At 37.9% G+C, this 24,170-nt stretch overlaps 1 protein-coding gene across 1 annotated transcript; it reads right to left on the bottom strand.

Moving 5' to 3' along the window:
- Positions 1-1,293: 1,293 nt before the first annotated feature.
- calb2a (calbindin 2a) lies at positions 1,294-23,132 on the bottom strand. Its single transcript, XM_044125326.1, has 11 exons — positions 22,610-23,132; positions 18,682-18,758; positions 18,509-18,598; positions 15,624-15,704; positions 13,265-13,321; positions 10,297-10,374; positions 8,078-8,133; positions 7,898-7,937; positions 7,572-7,625; positions 3,605-3,673; positions 1,294-2,013 (listed from the first exon to the last, which is right to left on the bottom strand). Exons 1-11 carry the CDS (start codon positions 22,701-22,703, stop codon positions 1,897-1,899), a joined length of 813 nt encoding a protein of 270 aa, XP_043981261.1. The 5' UTR covers positions 22,704-23,132; the 3' UTR covers positions 1,294-1,896.
- Positions 23,133-24,170: the final 1,038 nt, after the last annotated feature.

The following is a 24,170-nucleotide window of genomic DNA, read 5'->3' as shown; positions in this document are numbered from 1 at the left end:
TTAAGTTGTGTACTCAAGTATCACCTGAGTAAATGCCTGCTGGCCGCCTCCCTTTGGAGGGTTTCTAGGGCCCTATTGCGTCACATGTGTTGTCACCACAGCATGATGCAATGTTAGCTTTTTGGGCTCGACTGTCGGTCCAGTGAGAGTCCAGTTGAAAGTGGAAATGCTCTCCAGAATACAGACCCATGCCGGAATGCTCAGTGGAAACCAGGCAAAACTGAGCCTACATGGATGAACCTGTAGCATCATCTACTTAGTACAAGACCTTTAGTGATACATTAAGTGAAGCTCAATTGGAAAATTTGAATAAATTATATATTTGCAAACTGGGAGTGTTTCTGTGAATATTTGTATCACTGCAGCAGCCATAGAAAATAGAAAATGGAGTCTGTGAGCATTTAATGGTTACCTTTAAATCGTTTGGTACGGCTCAACAGTTGTCTCGTAATTCTTCAGCATTTAATCCAGCCCTTAAAAACTGTAGAGATGCTTTAAGGTAGAAAATTGGAAAATTTTATTTTTGTTCTGTGTTGTGTGCTCTAACTGTCTGCATGCAGTGAACATGGTGGCTGTTCATTCTCTCCCAACATAAATGCAAATAATTCTGGGTCCCATCGTTGATCTTCTTCTGCTTTGCTTTGGTACTTAATGTGTGACTTTATAATAACCGCAGCTGACTAAAATTCACAGCAATAGAGATCAGTACCCTTCAGTGCAGCGCCTCCGATATGTGTTAATGGTGTCATTTGACACGGTGCTCCCAAAGTGTGTTTTCATTGTATAACATTTTATTTGTTTAATTTTATTGCCGTATTTAATACCTGTTAATCCCTGAATTTATACTGGCTCCAAATCATCCTTGATTTCCTTTTATGGTGTCTTTTTTAAAAATTATTTATTTATTTATTTATTTTTGAACACTTTACAGGTTTTCCTTAGCCTTTAGTTTTGGGGATTGAGTTGACCATTGAAGAAAGATTTTTGTCAACCTTTTTCACAGTTGGTTTGGTTCACTAAGCTATGACTAAAAAAAAACAGTGACATCCTATTTTCAATTACTAGAGATCATCAAAAATATATGTCTATATTGCGTTATTAAAAAGTTTCTGATGTTATGCACTCCAGTGCAGAAAAACTGACCCATATATCAGTAAAATATTCACTTTAGTAGTTTTACACATCTTTATCTGTATCCCATCTGCAGTTAGAAAAAAATCAAAATCTCTGTACTTTGGTTAAACCAAGATTATACAAATTAAATGTGCAAATGCTTCACAGAAATACAATTAGTTTTATCTTAAGATACTTTATTAATATCTTCTGTTGACAGCATCAGCCAAAAACAAACATTGAAAATGAAAACCGTATGATGGGAAATGGTACACACGGGTTTTAATGGTTTCGGGAGACGGAAAATATTCAGAATTTAAATGCAATCAATCAGCCACATCTGCCCGCATATTTGCTTGTACACTGCAAAGCTGACAGAGCAAGGAAATGATCTGGATAATGAAGTCGGGTCAAGGATTGGGGGTTTGTTTATTCTGTGGAGTTGAATTTTTGCATCTCAGGCACGGCATGGACAGGGATCAGGTCAGAGGTGGTAAATTAGGACAAGCTGACAGTAAACAGGTAGATGTTAGCACTGAGAGGTCATTATTCACAAATTATGACTTTAAAGAAGAAGAGCTATCTTGTGCTGACAGTGCACGTATCATTTCGTCTTTTTCAGAATGGGAATATTTGGGGGAAATGAATGGGGAAGGGACGTGTCTGGCACATGCACCATATGTTGCCACTCAGCTGGAAATGGGTGAGAGAGAGAGAGAGAGAAAGAGAAGACAAGGCAGGCAGAGAGAAATCAAAGATATGCAAATGGAGAGAAGGAAGAAGTCACACAATTGGATCTCTGCAGAGGACGATTTCCAGCTCTCCACGGTAGAGCTTCCCACCGTCGGACAGGCTCATGATGCTCTCCTTGTAGCCCATCAGATTATTCACATCCACATCCTGAGGACAGAAAAGGAAGAATTCAGCCATATGTGGAGGATTTTGGTTTGATTTTATATTTTTACTGTTGCTTTGCAGCGTTAACATCACATACAGTAAAAGACAACAAAAAAAAAATCTGGTTCAAGTTGGAAAAAAATAAAAAGGACTCTTAAGACTGGAGCTCTGAACTATAACGTTCTGATCCTGAGAAAAAACCTAAAACTAATGAATTATAATTTTTTGACAATCACTTTTCCTTTCTCCTGCTCTCTGGATTCAAAGGGGTGTTTTTCCCTTGTCATTTTTGCTAGATACCAGGTTTATTTTGCAACTTTTCTGAAAAGAAAAAGAAAATATTAAATAGTCTCCAACATTCTAGAGCAACATACAAGCTAAGTCCCTTTCAAAACATTTTACTAAAAATACAAGAAACTAATAGCAATCTGTGAAAGGCACCATTTTATACATAAATGTGTGAAAAATGTCAAAATAAAACGTCTAAGAAATTAAAGTATTTGCCTGGTTACTAAGGTAATTTGACCTTTTTTTTCTCTGTTTTCTTTTTTTCTTTTTTACATCTGCATCCACACAGAAACCACCAGAATTGCTGTAACCCACAATATGCCACGTTATGCCAGTACATGGCAATAATCTCAAGATTAGCCCATCAAAAATCTAATTGTTTTTAACAATGATGAAATCTACACAGCTGTTTGTGAAGTTTATGCAAGTTAACAAAATGTCCAAACTCATTAGATTGTCTCCATTTTACACTATATTTGTGTGTCCATGAAAATGTAAAAAACTGAAGCTTTTAGGTATTGCCAGAAATCTAACCCTCTCATCAGTTGTTAGCCCTCAGTGTTGGTGCTTGAAATGAAATGAAATTTGATTAATTGTGCATCTTTCAGGTAGAAAATTGCTTAAACCAACTCAGGCTCACTGTAGACAATAAGGGATATATTTATTGTCCCTTGGACAAGTTCTGTGTATTCTCTGAGGTCTCAGTAAGTAACCAGTTACAAGTAGTTAGGTATTGCTAGCTTTGCTGTAGTTTAGTTAGCCTACACTTTTTAGATCAGAGTACCCAGAGAGAAAATCTACAAATCTAACCACGTATCAGACTTGCAGCTCTGCACGGTGAATGTATGTTCATCACTATCTTGTAATTTTGATCGAACTTCAACTGAAAGTACTTGTTCTTGTTTTCGGGGGAAATTCTAAAAATTGAATTTTTTTGTTGTTGTTGTTGTTGTTTGGCTCTTCTCAACAAATCCTGGACTCCGATGATAAACAGTTAATGAGGTTGGATGTCTTGCTGGTACCAGTAAAGCTTTTGATCTGAGCTTCTGGAGCGCTGAGATCAGAGCACTCAAACATATGAATCACATGCAGCATGTTCAGCTACACAGGCGTAGCGAGAGGTAATGCATTTAGCATAGTTTTAAGTATATTAGGAAGAAAAATGATGGCGGGGAAATGTTATTATGACCCTGAAATCTAAGCTCATGTTTGAACTTGCATGGCCAGCTGAGCTATGCACAGACACGTGTGGACTGATAGACCTAAATCACCTAATAGAATACATGACATCCTATCCATCTCTCACCTTCTTGGTCTGGTACAGGTCTCGTAGGAGAGCTTCCAACTCTTGCTCATCAATGTAGCCATTCCCATCCTGGCAAGGAATCAGAGTAAACAACACATTATGGGTATTTTCAACTCAAGACCTTCAGAAAGGTTTTCAAAGACAAAGCAGACAATGTGGCAACGTGCATGTTCATTCTTGCTAATTATTTTTTTCATTTATCCTTTTATATATATATTTTTTTTAACGCTAGCTTAATCCCGTCTAGGCTGGCGGGGTGAATGTAGAGGCGCCTATCTTCACTCATTCATTGGCAAGAGAAGGAGACTAATTATTATTTTTTTAAGCAATAAAAGTTTATTGTCCACCAAAGAACCACAACATCAAAAAGACTGGAGGAAATGCCGCTACGTCTTTTGCTAGCCCACAATGTTTTTCACTGAAACCTTAAATCCTCGAACATACCAGCCTACAAAACGTTGCAAACCGAGCTAAGTAGCACGACCAATTAAAAAAGACAAATAAAGCACTTTAAAATAAATTCTTCGTAAGCTTCATGTCTGTGAACACATTGCGATGATCATTACAGATGAAGGTCAAACAAAAAAAATAAACATGAGTTTGTTCTCGTCAGGTCTTGTGAGTTTTTCCTTCTTGTCACATCAAAAGATGTTCTTGTTTTTTATGAGCTGTGTTCTTTCAATGGAAACCTACAATTTCAACAAAATATTTTCAAAATATCACACTGAAGTCCTAATCATTAGGCCTCTAGGATCTTTTGGCCTTGTTGTCAGCAGGTTGTTGCATATGTACCTGCTTCTTTAGTCGAATCTATTACAGATACAGATTATAGATCAGTTTCACACCTAGAAATTAGGATATCAGACCCTCTGAAGAAATGACCAAAGATATATTAGCTGAAAACTAGAACTGTAACTGGATGAAGTTACAATATGTACAATATGACTAAAACAACAAATGATCCAAAAAAAATAAAAAAATCAGGAAACTGTATGCTTAACATTTTATTGTTTAGGATCTACAATAAACTAGTTTTTGTTTGTTTCAAGAAACTTTGTTTTGCTTTATTTCCTGAACAGACAAATAAAATAATAAATCTCACGATTAAAAAAAAAAAAAAAAATGTAAATGCAAATGCTTTAAACTTGATGATTTTGGCCCTCATGACAAAGAGAGACCCAAAATATTTTATTCCCTGCACGCTTTTGCTCTGACTGGTTTGTTTTTCCCAGACTTTCTGCTCAGCCACATTCAGGATTTTATGGTGAAATAATGCCCCAGCCTTTTCATTCACAATAATGTGAAGCAGGTTAGCTGTAAAGCCAATATTGAGCCTGTTTGCTAATTAATGAGTTATGTCTCACAGTGGTTTTTAGAGGGTTTTGGGCCAGGAGATAAGTCTGTGTTACTGGAAGTCTGCCTTTGGCGAACAACATCGAGCCGCGATCTGTTCAACTGGGCTCAGTCTCAAGATGACTTCAGAGCAGTGAATCCTGCCAGGCCTTTAAAAAGAGATGCTCTTTGATGTTGACACAGCCAGTTTGAAGTGTACCAGATTTGGGGAATAAAATTTGAATTCTATTTATTCCACACTTTAAGGATAAATGACCTGGCACTCTGCAGAGTTATGAGAAACACAGTCACATTAAATATCTGAATGTCTGTCCAAGGTGTGGGCAAGCTTGGATTTTGAAGGGATGTGGGGGTCCGGAGACACATTAGAGTCCAGCTGACAGTCCACAGACTCCAGTGACTGCAGTATCCAGCATTTATATTTATCATGAGAGGAAATGCCTCCATTAATTTTAAGTATGTACTCCATAACTTTTAAGTATGTATCCCAAGCAATGTGGAGTGGAACAGCTAAACAGGTGGTTATGGCTTTTTTCCACTGTGTACAGAAAAAAAAATAACAGTCATTGCCATAAAACAGTCATGGAAAAATTCCTGCTATAATAATACTGCAAGAAATGTATAAATTCAGCTGGAAAGGAGGCGGGACAGCAAACAAGATGAGGCTAGGAAGCAACATTTATTTTAATTTGATTTTTGATTTTCCAAAATACACTCTACTTTGTGATATTCAGACACTTTAATATGTGCCAACTTAAGTAAGAAGAAACAGTGTGCTTGCAGCCTTATATAAAAAAATTCTGCATTTTGCCAAATGTCTTATTTCTAAGACAACTGGTGTATTTTGTAGTTTTCCTGCAGTGAGTGTACTCAACACAGCAAACAAAAAAATATTATAATTTCTTTTGCTTCCAAAAGGAACCATTAAAGATTTCATGACTTGCTTAAATCAATGCAGCTGATCCAGCACTGGTAGGAGCAAAATATATCTCAGATCCCAGTTTTTATAACACCTATAAGGAATATGGAAAACACCCACAACAACTAAGAATTGAGCCAAGTCAAAAACCAATGCCGTGCCACATTAAATTGAAATCTTTATTTCCCCAAAACCCTGACTCAGCCTTTCTACAATCTATAATAGCACATCCCTAGCTTCACGAAGCTGATAGCAAACCATAAACAATAAAAATGATTTAGCAGCTCTATTGTAGAGCTCCACTCCCCTCTGCCTTGCATCATATCCCTCGCTGCTGTCCTTCCCAACAGATTTACCTCTGTTTTGGAAAATAAGTAAACCACAGCTGAACAACCGCGAGCTGTTTGCACAGGGACAGGTGCACCTGCCCTAACTCATTTCCCTAGGTGGACAAAAAGACCTTAAACAAGAAATTTGCATATTTATTAGTTTAGCAAAAAAAAAAAAACAACCAAACTGCCTCAAAACAAAACAATATTCCTACACGCATTTTAACTCAGGCTAGAATATTCAAAATGCCCATGCAGGGACAGCTCAGCTTTTACATAGAATACAAACATTCATTCCCACAGAACTGAAATAAGCTGCATTCTTTCATTCAACAGCAGTCACCTCTGTGTCCAAAGCTCAAGAGGCTTCAGTCGCAGCTAACACCCTCCTATATGTGATTCAGTTTACACTGGAGTTTCTCTGGGAAAATGCAGGAAGTAAACAACCAGAGCATGTGGCAGGGATCCTGCAGTCTTCAGAAACTTGGAGTTTTTGGGATATTTTTATGACTATTGCTTCTGATTATAAGACCTACTGGAATTTCAGAAGCATCGTCACTTAAGAAGAGAACAGTGCTAAGGAGCACTTCCTGATCGCCTGAGGCAGGCTAAATATGAATTAAACTAAGAGGCATATTTTTAATTAATTAATAAATTTTTTTTATGAGCCCTCAGTGAGTTTTCTCATTAAAATGTTATTGACAAGCGTGAGCCATTTCCAATTCGCAAGCCAAACTCTATACTATATACAATGTTTCACAATGAAAGAGCTGGTAGTAAATAAAAATAAGTATAAACAAGTATTTTTATGTGTTATCTAAATGTTTAATTGATTTTTAATTAACATTTTTGACATAACTAGTTGAAATTCAAGAACTGGGATTTGGAATCTTAACTTTATGAGGCATGAAGTAACACACTGAAGCAATTTTCTGACTTAATGAACACAACTTTTCCTATTAAAAAAAAAATCTATGGAAGAACATCTAACAATTTTTGTGAGTTAGATAAAAGGAGGTGTGCAATATATTAAGTTGTCATTGTCATGATATCAGCATGTATAATGCTGAAACCACAAGTAGTGGTTTGTTACCAATATTTGTTCGCATGCTATATTTCTAGTGCCACAGAATCCCATTTTGCTTGTCATTAATATATTTGGATAGATCTCTAGACTCTAACTTCCCTAGCTGACATGCTAAAGTTCACAGAGATTGGTAGAGTCGTTATATGTGAAGGTAAAGAAAGACAGACATCAGGACAATGTAGGTTAATTATGACAGAAATAGCGTCGCAGTTCCACATTTTCCACCTCGTCACCCCTGATAAAACTGACTGTTGGAACTTGAAAACAAATGCCACCTACTTTATCATAGAAATTGAAGATGGAGTTGAACTGTTCAGAGGTCAGCTTCACACCCTGTAACAAAACCCAGAACACAAAAATATATAAAAAAAATAACAAAAACCACTGTGCATGAGCATATATAAATGACTTATTTCCTTATTAACATGTAAAAATGAATAATTAAAGATAACTTAAGATACGTGAAAAACTGTAATTGTGTAAATGAATTATCTACAGACTTTGCAGTTCATACAAAGATTACTCAATTATACATTTCTGAAATTGGTGTTGTTATTGAAACAATTTTGAGGCAACCACTGTGCTGGTGGTTTTTCTTTCCATACCTGGAATTTAAGAAGGAAATTCTCCTGGACCGGGAGGAGCCTGTAGGGGAAAGAAGGATTTAATTAGCGGACATAATGGTTGCTTAATTATTTAAATCAGACGCCAGAGAATGAACATCAGGAGGAAATGTGTTTTAACTTTTAATATTGTGAACAGGATTAAGTAAAACCGCATGTTACCTTGCCATCTCTGAGAGACCCAGCTTTCCATCTCCATTCAGATCAAACATCCTGAGCTACAAAACAACACAGAAATGAAAAGCACTGAAATATAGATGATGGATAAAGTCTAAAGCAGAACCAATGAAAGTTGACATCATTGTAAAATTGAGCAAACATGGTTCAGCTGTAGCAGTTTAAAAACACTAATAGCCTGTGCCTTCTTGGCTTGTTTTTTTAGTCATTTAAATTTGACCAACAACTGTACAACATTGTGGAAGATTTAGGGACCTTCTGTTCAGTGCAAGAGTCCAAGCCAAAAGATGACTTTTTAATGCTTTTTCAAATGTTATTCAGTTATCTGCATTTGTACTCTATCTGTAAATGAATACAAAACTAATTGTTTTGAATTGTCCCATTTTGGCCTTATTAACATTTTAAATGAAATGGGGTTTAATATGGCCTGGTTGATAAAAAAAAAGAAGTACATTTTCTTTTTGTATCAGTTGATAGTAGCGCTCCTTATTTTTGCTGGCAATGTTTAACACTAGATAAGTATTTTTCTCCTTTTCAGAAAGATGTTAATTAACATTCTTCAGTCTTTTCTTTCAAATGAACATCACTTATCTGCAGTATGTCTTTACAGTGAAAGTGGGGCTAGCAACATGTATAAGATAGTGGCACCAAGGTTGTGGAAAATTAATAGACACATCCGCAGTTGATTTAATCATTTGCAGCAACTATAGAGGAACAATGGGCTTATCTGAGCATTGAGGAGATTTCTTGTAAAAGTCAGATTAGCTTCAGGGTTTTTGAGAAGCAGATGTTGCCGCATCTGGGCTGAAGACATCCTGCAGAGAATAATGGGTCACCATCTCGCTGCTGCACATCACTGCTGTCACCAAAACAGCAAATCTCTGATGTCCAGCAGACCAGATGGACAGTAGAAACGCTCCTTGAATTGTTTCTCATTTTGTGGTGTTATGCTCACTTTTGTGACAGACAAGCACAAAGTAGGTCATATTTTTGTGAAGTTCAAGGAGAAGGATATATGGTTTTTAATTATTTATTTTGTTTTATTTGTTTTAGTAAAAGGTGCATTTGTAACAGTCCTCCTCTTTTCCAGACAGCATAGTCTTCATGCTGTCTGTATCTCCTCTATGCACTAGAGACTGAATATTTAATTGGGTATTTTTGCAAAATAGCTCTATCTCATTTAGGCTTCCTGAAGAGCATCTATGAACCCTTCCACTACATCTCTGGCTTTATGTTTAGGGTCTCTGTTCAGCTGGAAGTCAAACCTCAACCTCAGCCCCAAGTCTTCTCCAGCCTCCTATCAGTCTTCTTCTAATATTCCCTTGTCCCTCATCATCCCATCAACTCTAACTAGTTTCCTTGTCCTGCTGAAAAAGAAACACAGCATGATGCTTCCATCCCAGTGTCTCAATGGCAATGGGTCTTCAGGATGATGTGCTGAGCGAGTTCCCGTCCATGCACAAAGTTTTGCACTGAGGCCGCCTGCAAAGAACCCCTTTGCTGATTCTCTGGTTAATGTTCCCCTTTTTCAACCTGTCAGTTCAGCAAGACAATCATGTATTTTTTGACAGATTAAAAAAAATGTTTGGGCGTGCTGTGGTGGCGTAGGGGATAGCGTGACCCACATTTGGAGGCCTTGAGTCCTCGTCGCAGGTTCAATTCCCAGACCCGACCGACATTTGCCGCATGTCTTCCCCCCTTTCCTGTTAGCCTACTATCATATAAGGGACACTAGAGCCCACAATAGACCCCCTGGAGGGAAAAAAATAAATAAAATAAAAAATGTTCTCTATTTACTAAGTAGGTGTTTGAATGCATTTGGGTGTGTTGGATTCGTGCCGGATTTATTAGGGGCATTACAATTAAAGAGGAATAGCTAGAAATGCACACAACATTTTTTTCAGGTGTTAAACATTTTTGAAAACCAAGTTTTCTTTTTCTTCCACTTAATAGTGATGCACAACTTTGTGTCGGTCTATCACAAAATAAAACAGCAAACAAAAAGAAAAACTCAATATGTAAAATAAATTTGATTCTGACTGAGAAAACTCCTGTAGAAAGTCAATTTATTTTTTGAAAGAATTTTCACTTATGGTCAAACTTGAAGCCTTTGTGCTATAGAGCTAAAAACATCGTGCAGCTCCACTGTAAATTGAAGAGTAAAACAGTATGTGTATTTACATATGAGACAAAGAAAGTCTTACTATGGTCTGTGTGTACTCCTGCAGCTTCTGTTCATCATAGTGTCTGTTTGCCTTTTCCAGCAGGTCCGACAGAAAGCCCTATAAATGGATGCAGATCAGGAGAAAAACAAAACCAAAGATGATGCGTCTGATTATCATCACAATAATCAAAAATATTAAGATTTAAAAAAAACAACAATAACTTGAATTTTAATTCACATAGCTTTTGAAATGTGAAAGTGCCATCTAAAATGTTGCATCTTATGCATCATAAGATAATTTATGAAATAAAACTTAAAGCAAAAGAAGGAATGAAGACACAGACACTAAATACATGTCAAAAAAATAGTGAAATGGTATTATTAATTTTTTTTTTTTTGCTTTAAAACGTATTTACAAATACAGTATTGCATGCAGTCTTTTAAGCCACAAAGCTTCACACTGAACGTATTGTATCACTTGATTCAATATTTTCCATTCCTGTTCTCAATTATGTGGTGAGACGCATGTCTGGCGCCTGGCATCTCATCCGCAATTTTCCACAGCTTTCAAAAAGCCACACCTGAGTAACTCATCTGCACCTGGTCATCTGGAAGAAACGCGACACTGGAAACAACCCAAGCAGCATCTGCACATGTCAGTCGTCGACCCCAATAAGGCACAGCTCCCCAGTGAATAGCATGCCCTTTTATAACATTTCAGCCAACATTGTAAAAGAGGTGTTGAAGTAAATAACATTTGCGTAATCTGCAGCACCTTTTGCATCTAAATCGACGCCTGATGGGGAGAGGGGGCGTAGCTCTGGGGAATTTCCTCTGGATCAGCCTCTGAAGTCTCCTGTGTAAACCGGTTAACTGTTTTTGCTTGACTTATAGCGCAGGCTTACATTGCTACACACGAATATGGAAAAGAATTAGTGGTATTTTTAAAAAAATGGAGTTAAAATATTCAGCCTGTGCCGCATTCAGTAGGTTAAACTTAAAACCAAAGTTAGGTCGAGCAGGCATTTCTTGTCGGCTGTGCTGTGAGCAGAGTAGAAACTGTCAAGATGTGTGTGTTCAGATCGATGAAAAGAACACGCAAAGCAGATCACAAACTTTAGGTTGCTGAACGCATTTGATGACAATTATCTTTGTGTATGTTTGAAAGGTGAGGAGAGCGATTCCTTCTCACAAGACAGCAAATGTAGGATGCTATATGACTATGAGCAAGAACAGACTATTGACAATTTCATGGAGGGAGATATTAGGGCAGGGTTACAGTGTGTGGACTCCTCTTTACAAAGGTAATGGATGCTTAGTAGATCAAAGGAGAAATACCGCAGGCACTGATCTATTGAGATGTCGAAAATGTGATTTGATTAGGTGAGTCCTCCTTCACCATGTTCTCAACAAGGGGATGAGTTAGGATGAAGTGAGAATGTTTTCGATCTCAATGCATCACCCACCCAATAGCATAAGGTACTGGATATGTATTGAGTTGCTTTGGATCATTGCAAATCTAGGAAGGAGTGTTATTTTTATAATGCTTCAAGATCTTGCATCTCATATCCACGGTCAAGTTTCTTCACATAAGTTGAGTCATGAGACGCATTAAATTAAAAATAAAAAGAGAACAATAAAGACAAAAGTAATGCAACTAAAGTATTTTTATGCAATTCAATTTCTTTCAAAGGTGCAATTCGTTCCATGCAGTGACATCTAGAGATACAATAGGCACCAATGGAGCAGGAACGCTTAAATTCAGTGGAGTGATAATATATACCAGGAATAATTAATGTAAACTAGAAAACATAATCAATGAAATTGTGAAAAAAAAAAAATGGAGTGTGGACCTAGCTGTGTTTGGTGTTATTTAAACTCCGTCCAGATATGATTTTTGTCACATTTTCACCAGTGCTAGTTCGAGAAACCTGCACACAAATTAAATTTAAAAGTCAATTACATCAGAATTACATATTCTCAGTTACAACAAGGCTGCCACTTTGCCCTTTTGAAACACTTGAGTTGATCCAAGCACCAAAAGGCAATTAGCAGCTAGGCTAATGTACTACTACCAAAATAAAGTTAGCATCTAGGCTAACAAGCCACCAATCCTTCAATTGCATATAGATAAAACCGCCAACAAAAATGTTAAAGATAAATTATAACAAGTGAAGATTTAAATAAATATAGTTCTTCCTAATTACAGGAGGACTGGTCCTTCAGAGTTTACACCATGCTTGTAAATGGCATTTTCAACTAACTCATCTAATAATTTGTCTAATCTATTGTGGTATAATTGCTCTCAAAAGTCATGCATGTGAGACCAGATTCAGCACAGAGTCATGAGTGTTAGTGGAGTTGCACATTTATGGAAAAGCATTTTTGTCCCATGAGTGCACAGAACTGTCTCTCTGGCACACCTGGGTTCTTAGAAATAAAATAATCCCCTGAGAGCTCGCTTTGAGCTTGTAAACTGTTCTTAATTAAAAATCATAATCAAATTTCATATATGTAATCATATGCTCATGTTGGTTTCTGGGCAACAAGGCAATTATAGTTTACCTACTGTGTAAATGTAACGTTGTTTCAATCAAAATGAAAAAAAAAAGAAAAAAGATAATGACACAGAAAAATGTTACGACTAGTTCCTGACACATTCTTTAGTTTGTGTTTATTTGTGCGAACAACATGCATTAACATGCAGAAGCGGAGTGCAACATAAACATACATAAATACATTCACACATTATAGTCTGATGAGTACATTGGAAGCAAGAATTAAGAATAACAAAAGCATTATGAGAAGAAGTCCCTCTAAATGATTACAGTTTGGAGTCCTATTAATGTTTGGTCATGTGGAAATAACAGTGAGTGAAGGAGGGAAGGGAAAAAACAAAAACAAAGCATAAGTATGACAATGGAGGAATATGAATAAACACATTTTGAGGTTGTTGATAAGAACTATTTCTCAATGATTTTAATGTATTGTTGAGCATATCCATTTACCTTCAGCTCATTTGCTTCAATGTAGCCGCTGCGATCTGTATCATATCGCCTCCACGCCTGAGAGAAAATAAAGCAAATGTTTTAGTTGAAAGGATTTTCCCAGCATTGATGCAGAGAAATTCATCTCCAGTGTTTTGCATCTCGTCTGTTTGAATAAATTCTCTCTGATCGACCCCTTTCCCCCCCACTTGTGCACCGAGGGTTTCACTTTTCTCTAGTGCAGAAGAGCATAAATCATTGCAGAGAGGACGATTTGAAAAGCCTCGGCCATTACTGTAATCACACTGTTTCCAATACAATCCCTATCGCCCACATGCAGGGCATGGGGCAACATGAAAGAGAGGAAAGAGAAAGACATTTTAATGAATGTTTTAATCTAGCAGCTGTCCCTGTCCAAAGAAGGGCTCCTTATCAAAGATGGATGACTTCTCCTCCTCCTCCTTCTCTGCTCCTCCTCTGAGCTCTGCAGAGAGGAGCTACAGTGGCGTTATCCATTATATATGACTCTGAAAATAGCAGTTTCTGCTTCCTCATTCTAACCCTTTAAAAACCTTTACGCCCCCTCCCACCCTCCACTCTTCCTTCAACAAAGACTGCCCTCAACTGTTTTCCAGCTGTTCCCTCTCATTCTCGCTCATTTATATCCTTCTCCTCTATACCTTCACTCTCCTTCATTTTCCTCCCTTTATTTCAATATTTCCTCTTGGTGTGACACGACAGGCGAGGACCCACACATGTAATTGGTTTCTAATTGCCTCGGCTCGTTCAATGCAAACGGGTCTAACATGAAATCTGCCATTTTATCCAACTGTGTTCCCATGAGGTGCTTCATGAAAATTAAATATTCTGTGTTAGTTTCTTGGAAGCCCTTTCTGTTGCTCCACTGGTGGTTTCTTATTGAAAAATTTAGAGCAGCACTCAAACTGGGGACATTTTTATATTAAGTAGTTTCCAAGAAATGAAACTTTCCCTTTATAGGCTCTGAGCCTGAATGGTATCTCCACTGTCTGACTAATAGAAATGTTTTACAGGATTTATTTGTTTTTGTATAGCTGACAAATATAGGTGATTTAGAGCAACTTAAGCAATGAGAATTTTAAACTTGGTATGTATAAATACTTCAAAAATGGAGAAATCTAGGCTAAAATTGGCTAAAAGATTTCAATGTCTAAATTGAGTTTTTAGATTTTTGATTTTTGGTTGCTTAAATAAAGACTCACCTCAAAACCTCCCACACTGGTTTCAGGATTGACATGGAAACCTCCTGACTTCAAGCTTGAGGTTGAACTAAGGAACTACAACTTTGAAAGTTTTAGTCCAGGAAGTTTTATGTGTTCTTGTGACTGGTTCGTTGTCATTTTTGTACAATTGGTTGATTTTTTTTTTTTACTAACAAAAAGAAATTAAACTCAGCTCTTCGATTGTCTGAGAAACATCCAGGCAGAGCTTCAACATTTCAAATGTCCTTTGACTCACTATCCTCATTCTGCAATAACTTTAATGACATTAAGAACTTTCTTTAGTGTTGAGCAGTCTGGTACTTCCCATCATAGTAGCACAGCCACAATAGCTTTCTGGTACAGTGTGACAGTGTGCACTGAGCTTTAGGCAGCGTTTGCATAAGGACCATCATGACATGGGAAGATGATGTCAAGCCACAGAGGAGGCAGACGTGTGAATGTGGGACAGAACTCCTTTAAAGCCAACAACATTGCTGTCATTCACAGCTTCCTCTCTGCTGACCTCTTTCATATACGGCACTTCCTTGCAGAATGAGGCCGGCTCGAGTGGATGACTTATTAGAAGGAAGAGGTGGCTCATCCTTCTTCTCCTAATAAGGATCCGTATTGTTAGAAGGTCTCCTCATTCTGCAAGGAAATGACATTTGACACTAATTGGCCAAGAACTTCTTTGAATTACTTGAAGATAGACCAGCGCTCCTTCTATATGGCCCAAGTTCTCCAAGTCTCGCTGGTTCACATCATGGCAGTCTATCAGCACAAACATTCACGTCTGTGTCTTTTAAATTCAAAGTCTTCCACTTTATGCTGCTAATTGGAACGCCGTCAACTATCTGAAGGGAATTATTTTATGACATTAGCTGCTGGATAGCGAGAACATGCTGACTGTCTACAGCTGACTGAGTTCAACTTGCAGTGTTGATTGGTTGAAGTATGTTGGCTCTTATTAATGATCATTTTAATAGAGCAAGAGGGTTCTGTGCAAAAAAAAATAATAATAATAATTAAAAATCCTAAAGAACTGACAAGAACTGACCATTAGGGGCAGGTGTATTTTTTTGTGTTAAAAAAAGAAAAGATTATCATGTCCAGGTAGAAAACTCAAAAGACTCTCTTACCGCCATGAACTCAGCACTGGAGCTGACAAACTGTCTGAAGCAGAGCAAGAAGTTCTCTTCGGTGGGGAGAATCTGGGCCAGCTGGAGAGAAAGAAAATGACAGCAAAATGGCAGTGGTGAGCACAAGATGGTGTAGTTCAAGAGAGAGAGACAGAGGGGGGAGCTTTTTGCCTGCAAGGCCTCAAATGGGCAACTAAGGAATAAATAATAAAAAAGCATAACCTCAGAAGCTGGGCCATGTCTTCGATGGGAATATTTATTGAAATACTCCTTCAGCATATTCAGGAAAACACTTTACTGTGGATCTTTATCCAGTGTATTGAACATTCAGTTAATTTTCCTGACGAGAGATGGCTTATTGATATTTCAGAATCTCTTTCTCACGTCTTTTTGAATCTAAATCTGAATTCACCGACTGCAAGGCGAAGTTCCTGCTAATACCAAAGGAAAATACACCAACAAGCCTTCTAAGCCCCAAATCATGGGTTCTCTCTCTCTCTTTCTTTTTAAAAATAGTTTCTCACAATCGTCAAATAGAAAAACATATTTCGCCTTCTGATTGTTGAAGACAGTTACTCTGTTTATCTCATGAAAATTGCCTTTTTATGCAAAACTGGATGCAACCACACTGCGTACACAATAATTAGACACTTGAGGATTTTGCCCATATCATCATTTCAGGGATATTTTCTAACTTCAAGATGGATAAAATAAATGCTAAACGGATTTAATCATCTCTGTGTAAGGAGGGAGGGTGTGGCCTAAGGTAACGAGGGAAGATAAGAGAATCATTGAACGTTTCCTTGCGAGTAGTCAACAGGGTTGAAAGAAACATGCTTAGAAAATAAGATGCAAATTAACTGCGATGGGAAAATGTGTTTCTTGTTTAGTCGAGTAATAATTATGCACAATAATAACTGTGCAGTAATTGTGCCCATATAGATATTCTCCCAAAAAAAGCCAGTACCTCGCTTTTACTTTTATAAACATTGATGTTGGATGTTTATTAACCCTTTGGCCATAGCATAAAAAGTTTGGTCCAATCAGTGATCAACACCCAGCAGCTGTTTTTTTCCACTGACAGATGATGGATGTAGCTAAAGCTCATTTTATGATGACGCTTAAAAAGCGCTCTGAATGTTTTCTCTTTTTCAGATTTCACTGTGATTCTGCGAATGCCAAACACACGCTTGTTTTTCTAAGTGCTGCTAAAGTTAAAACTCAGCGTTGCATTCAAATATGCTCTGCAGTAATCTCATTTATAGAAAAACTGCACACTCTATGTAAAACAGATCCTCAGCTCCAACTGAGTATTGAGCCATAGTGTTTTTTTCCCATCACATGTTGTAAAATGGACATCACTAGAAGTTAGAATGATAGTAGTCGCTATTGTTTTGCCTCCTTACAAATTTCTTCAGTTTTTCTTTTTTGTTGTTTTTTTTTCACACATAAGAGTTCCAGGTTATCAAATATCAGGCACAGAGAATCTGAGACAGCAAAATAAGCAGCTTTCAAATGATTTATTATTTAATTTGAAGGGGGAAAAAATCTATCCAATCCATCTAAGATCTGTGTGGAAAATAAAATCTTTAAATTTAATGACTGGTCAGGCCAGTTATTACACATTTGTGGTAACCGTCAATGAGTTTTGTATCAGTGTGGAGAAATTGTGGCCCACAGTTCTTTGCATAATTTGTTTACTTTAACCACATCGGAAAGTTTGTGAGCATGAATAGTCTGTTTAAACCTATCGCTCATAGGTTTAAGGCTACACTGCAGACTTCGATTTGTCCCTTCCAAAACCTTTAGAGAATTTTCTTTTGTCACTATCCTGCTGCTTAACCCAAGCAAGTTTGAGTTTAAGTTCACAAACCAATAGCTGGGCATTCTCCATCAAGAGTTTTTGGTAGAGGTTGCATCAATTACAGAAAGTTGTCCATATAGGAAAAGCACCGTCACACCACCACCATGTTTGACTTCCTCTATGATGTTCTTTTTCTGAGAGGCTGTATCAATTTGACACAAGATGTAACAGGATACATCTTCCAAAAAGTTCTACTTTGTTCCTGTCAGTCCACAGAATATTTTTTGAAAAGTATTCAGTTGTCGTCAGGATGGTTTTTGAGAAATGTCTTTGGTTTTCTAATTAGGTAGCAGCTTATAACTTTCCTATAAATACAGTTTTTTTTTTCTGATCTCTTTCGTAGCCTGCAGGGCCTGCAGTATTTGACTGCAGTGTGTGACCTACCTTCATCTCATTGGCCAGTCAGTGAAACCCTCGCTGATAGGTTGGAGTGCCATGTGACAACGACAAAGATTGAACATTTTTCATCTCTTTTGTGTAGCTTTGCAAGCACCACTTGTGCAGGTCTATGTGTACAAGACCTACACAAAGTTCACAAGCCTGATGCCTGAATGTCATTGGTTGCTTGACTGGAAGAGGGCAGAAGATTGTCAACTCATTGTGCACGTTCCATAGGAAATGAATGGAGAGGGACTGATGTTGAGTATCAAGCCCTTACCAGGCTGATAGACCTTAAAGACTTATAGACTTTATTTCTCATCTGTTCTTAAATTTCTCTAGTGTATAGGTGTTTTTCCTTACTCCATGTTGTCAGACAGTCTATTTCTTGACTCTACAGATCAGGTTGCAACTAATTCATGATTTAGATCAAATCAAAACTTGAAAACAGCATTTTCTATTTATTTACTTAAGTTGTCTTTGCCAAATATTAAACTTTGCTGAACGATCATGTTGAAAGAAGTAAGTGTGACAAAAGTCAAAAAGAGATGAAAGCTGCAACCATATCTGAACTAAGCTACAGGTTGGTTTGAGTTTCTTTGGCAACCTTAAACTCTTCTCATTTGGCTCTCAGTCCTCATACCTCTGACATCTCGATGCGTCCATCTTTGTTCTTGTCGAACTTCTGCATGAACTCCTTCATCCTTTCTCTGAATGTGGGGTTTGTTGGGTCCTGAAAACATTTAGTTCAGTTATGTTACCAGAACCATTATGATTGTTGCAGGTCGTTGCTGATCTAGTTCTCCTTGAACTCACCACTCCCGCTCCTCTCCGAGCCGTCTCCAGCTCCCTGAAGAAGTTCTCCAGCTCCTTCCCCTCGATGTATCCATTTCCTGAAGAGAAACACAGGTGTTACTAGCAACAAGTCAACCTGATCACCCCTTCAGCGCTGTGGGCTTACAGGGCTTTATGTCAGAAAACGCTTCATGCAGATGAGGTCAGTCGTCTTTTAATAGAAAGTTTGGAAAATTAAGATACATAACCTCCTCTGTGGATATGAATTTGTGCAACTCCAGAAATAATGGACTAATTCATCAGCTTTTTTATTATTTAAAGCTAAATTACATCCACCTACAGTCAACCAAGTCGGTAAAAATGACTATTTTTAGTCTCTTGGTCATTATCTTAAATTGAATTAAATCATATTTCTTGGATCCTTATCTCACAGGGCCGTAAAGTTAATCTTCTCTCTCCCTTATCTTGTTTCATTCTCATTCCCAGTGGTCTGATTCTCTGACAGAATCCATTCTAGGGACAAATCGGTCTGATTTGCTCCACCAAGGTATTATGGAAACCTGTGCCAATATTCTATCAGGAGGCGAGGCTGAATGGCTGGACAGATGGCTCCAAACGATGTGACTAGCTGCTTCAATAAAACCCTGGAAGGCAGAGCTGCCTCATTAAGCTCCAACAAAGATGATTATGCCATCCACTTCCTCCCGCTCCTGCTCGCCGTCTTTCTCTGCTGTTTTTACATTTGACTTTTCCTTTCTTCATCCAGTCAACATCTTAGCTTCCTTTGTTCTGTGTATATCAATGTGTGTGTGTGTGTGTGTGTGTGTGTGTGTGTGAATGTGTGATGTTATCAAAACTCATGAATAAAATCTCTGTTTTTTTTCCCGATAGGTGGGACAGTGATGGGCTGCTGCTGAGCTTTTCTTTATCGCTTTAGAATGAAATGTCCTGCTTGGTAATTAAACAGAGGGATGTGAAGACAATCAAACAAGCCAAATTATTTGGAGGCTTATACTGAGGGAACCTGTCATTGACTTGATGAATGTAGTGACAGGGATAGTAACCTTTAAAGTTTTTTTGTGCTGTGATTGGTTCAGCTCCAACTTACTGCAAATGAATAACGTATCGATATGTGATGTTATATGCATCTATGTAAGAGTATGCCAACTCACTTCATATTCCTTATTTTAGTCATTCTGGATGAATCCCTATTGGCTGCCAAAATAAAAAGATCTCCAGGATTCTGTGCCACCAGGGCCTCCAGAGACCCTGAAAATGAGGTTTTATTTCTAGCTTTGATGCTAAAACATACCCCACAACACAATTCAACCTACCAAGAGGGCAGGTGTGCACACTAAGTGATTATTAAAAGCAAATACAACCTGCATTTGCCTTTCAAAGCAGAGCAAAGCTCCATCCATTCACATGTTTTGTCTTGGGTAAATTCAGCTAGATTTTGCTTTCTCAGTTTCCGTTTACAGGCCACTGAAAAATAATCGACGGCTAATGCTCTAAAATTAGCTAAGTGAACAGCAGTTGTTTAATTTTTTTTTCCTGCTTTGAAGGAGTTGAAGTGAAAAGGCCTGATGGATAACAGCAGAGAAAGATGAGAGGGGCACAGTGCACAGGAGCTGCAAAAGCGACGCAATCCAGCTGAGATTTGATCCCAGTGCCAACGAGGGAATATGTGCCTCGGTCGTCTCTGAAAGCTTCGCCTCCTGTGTATTTTTATCTGCAACTTGGAGATGTTTACTCAGTGTGAACAAACAAATTAGTCCTCCTTTCTGTCTGCGGAGCCAGGCAACACTTCCAGTAATGAGAGCAGAAATCAGACACCCGCAGCCAAATCTGCGGATGCTCACTCCTCACTTTTGTTTTGCAAAGTGGCTCGTTGCAAAACAAAATTATGTAAAACGGCTACGAAGGAGTCGAGGCACCTGGAAGGGACGGACTGGTATCTGCCCAATCCAACTGGCCCACGAAGTAAAACCAATAACCTTCTCTGCTCTCACATGGAGAAATTGGGGTGAAGCTCAGCTGCAGAGAGCCTCCACCAACTTCTCAGCCTAGCTTGATTTCCCAGTGGAAAAGGTTTGCAGTCATCAAAAATGAGCGCACAGACAGCAAATTCCCTAGAGTACAAGTGTGTAAAACAAATAGGAGCAGCACACTTACTTTGGTGTGTTTTTGGAACATCAGGGAGTTGACAGGAATCTGACTCAGATCAGACTGTTTAGCTGTGATTATTTATTTTTCGCAGCATATAGGTGAAAAAGAAGTTTTGTCCTGCCTTCATCTTAATGAAATTAGCAGTACAGTTAGCTAGTGTGTTTTAAATATACAAAAAAGCTTCTATTAATCAGTTTAAAGAAAGTTAATTAATGCATCTACACTCCTGTCTATGAATAAGTGTAAGCATCACTATAATGTCAATATAATATGGTTGACAAATTTATAGGAAGACAAAGGAAACTATTTATGGATTCATGCACATTTGCTGATGCATGCAGAGTGGCATAAGACAAAGCAGACAGATCTAACAAGAAATTAGTCAAATTTGTAAATGTAAAAGGATCTGTGTGTGCATTGTGGTCACCTTGATGGATTCCATGTTGGTAAATGCAAAACCTTATGAAAATCTCTTCTTGCATGAAACAACAAGCGCCTGACAAATTGCACTTGAAGATTTATTCAACCATTTTCATAACAGTGTCATTTTGCAGCGCTGGGCATGTTTGTTGCCCATTTCCAGCTGTCAGTAGGCAAGAGGAGAATTCACCATTCAAACACAGAGAGGCACAATTATGCAGTGAGAGTGTATAATTCACCATGCATGCATGTTTTTGGTCAATGGTAAATTGTAATTCCCCCAAAAATGAAAAAATGGACGCAATCTCCATGCAAGAAGTCTGGGAATGGAAATCAACTTCAAGGAAACAGAACCAACAACTTTCACACCAAAAACTACTACTACTACTACTACTACTACTACTACTACTACTACTACTACTACTACTAATAATAATAATAATAATAATAATAATAATAATAATAATAATAATAATAATAATAATAATAATAATAATAAGAAGAAGAAGAATAATAAGAAGAATAAGAATAAGAATAAGAATAAGAATAAAAACGTATTGATGTGCAAACGTCTATAAAGGAAAACATCTGTAATTGGAAACATAAAGCCTAAATACAGCTTATGATGAAATGAAAAACACCAACATCGGGGAGTACTTCATGTACCAACAGCACTTCGCCGAAATGCGCACAGGCTGCGCAAATCAGACAGCAACGGCACAAAAATATTTTAATCGGGTTTAATCTCGAAATCATCGCATTTTTCAGCTATTTTCACAGTTATGACACACAATATGATTAAAAATGTCACTGTAATAAAGAAATGCGTTTATCATATACTACAGAGGTGAACTTTTTAGATTGGTAAAATATATCATTTTTGCGCCACTTCTTACAGAAAAGCAAATGTCTTTACGAAATGTTTCTGCTTCCCCCCTACAGAACCATTGAGAGCACTTTTAAAAAGTATTTCATAAACTTAATCTTAATTTCCCCGCGTCAAAAAGAACTTTCAGTCAAATTTACAAATGTCTTAATTCAAAGATCTTTTGGCTGATTTATCCCTTCTAAACCAGAAGATGGGTGCAGTTGTCCAATTCAATTCAGTTTATTTAACGGGCCAAATTAAGACAAATATCCCCTCAACGCATTGGGAAACGGCCAAAATCACAAGTAGATAAAAACAATCCAGTTAACTTTAATTATAATATAATACAGAATAATTATAATACAGAACAGTAGAAGACAATTTATTCTTTATTATTTCTAATTAACATTTTTTTAAATGATAAACATATATTTTTAAGACTTTGTCTTTTATAAAACTTTCCGTAAAAAAGACAAGAAAAAGGAACCCTACCGTCCACATCGAAATGTTTCCAAATATCAAGGAACTGGGACGCGGTGACCTCGGCCAGGTGCAGGTGAGGAGGCTGTTGTGCTTTGTTTGCCATGATGATGAAGGTGATGAAGACGCCGCTCCTGTGGGATGCTGCTGCAGGTCAGACACCAGTGATGAAAAAGTGACGGAGAGTGGGCAAAAAATCCGCTGCTAACTTTTTCGGTGTCTCCGGCTGAAACAAACTCCACACTGTGGCCCCTGCTCGCCGCCCCGCCGCTTTTTAACGCGGGCGCAGGAGCGGCAGCGGCGCCGCATGGCCGCTGGGGGCGCACTGGCAGCATCCATCCGTCTGAGTCAGCGTCTCTGTCCGCGCGCGTGTGTGCTGCCAAGCTGCGTGCAGTTTTGCGATAGGACTGCAGTGGACAGGATGATGTGTGCTGAAGACGCAGATGGATCAACTGTTCTCTTGTTGCATCAGTTTTCCTTTGCAGCATCTCCCCTGTGGACGCGGTGTTTTTTGATCTGGTGCGCGCGCGCGCACGAGACCTCTATGTTCCCAGCGTTCTCGTTAAAGGTGTGTGCAAGCGTGCAGCTCCTCTCCAATGTGTGTGAGAGTCTTCTCAGACTTAATTAGAGCTTCACACACTAATCACATTTCCCACACAGCCCCCAGCCAACGGTGATTAGCCCACATAACAAATGTAAATTATGAAAAAAACAGAAAGAAAGAAAAAAAAAGAGGTGAAGTGGGGAGGGAGGCTTTTTCATTAATGGGCAGTCTAGTGTGGAGGGGACACAGATTCATGCTCACATACATTTCTTAAACTCATTTACTGCAGGAGGCCATAATATCCAAGATGAAGCAATAATACTGTAATGAGCAGCAGGACTCCCTGAAGCATCTCACTGATCTTCAAACAGACATCATTTCACTTATGGGGCATTATTTATTCGGTTCAGATGCAAACTGTGGCAAAAATACAAGTGAAAGAGATGAAGCAGGTCAAGCAGAGAGCCATTATGTAACAGCTACAAAAGAAAATTAATTATGGATTTGTTTGGAAACAATTTTTATCTTAAAGGTCACCTGCTAATTACAGTTTCACTTAAAATTATGTCTCTGGCTAATTTGTGAGCAGATGTCCAACATTTACTCCTTCTTTTGTACGACCCTTGTTTCTTTGAGTTCTGTTTCATATGTTCCATATGAAGAGTTAGCTGAGAAACAGACAAGCTCCTCTTAAACATCTTCTTCTTTTTTTTTTTTTACACATTTTATTGGGTTTATTTTGCAAGATAATTCTAGCTCAGTGTTGCTTTTACACCTAATTCATTAGGAGGGCCAGTGTTTTCACATAGTGGCAAAAGAAAGAAAGAAACAACAACAACAACAAAAAACAATCAGGGACAAATTTCATTGTTTAATAGATTTAATGAGCTAACAAGCCACTTTGGCTCAGAAGCTGCAGGTTGCTCACCTCTGATTTAGCAGATAAAAAGTGTGATCCTATCCCAATACAATACACGTGCAACACCTTCATTTCGAATTTGTTGTTAAAATAAAACTGTGATGGTAAGA

The sequence above is a fragment of the Gambusia affinis genome, linkage group LG08, assembly GCF_019740435.1.
Source record: "Gambusia affinis linkage group LG08, SWU_Gaff_1.0, whole genome shotgun sequence".
NCBI classification, from domain to species: Eukaryota; Metazoa; Chordata; class Actinopteri; order Cyprinodontiformes; family Poeciliidae; genus Gambusia; species Gambusia affinis.
The sequence above is the reverse complement of the archived record's forward strand: the minus strand, read 5'-3'. Positions and strand labels throughout refer to the sequence as shown.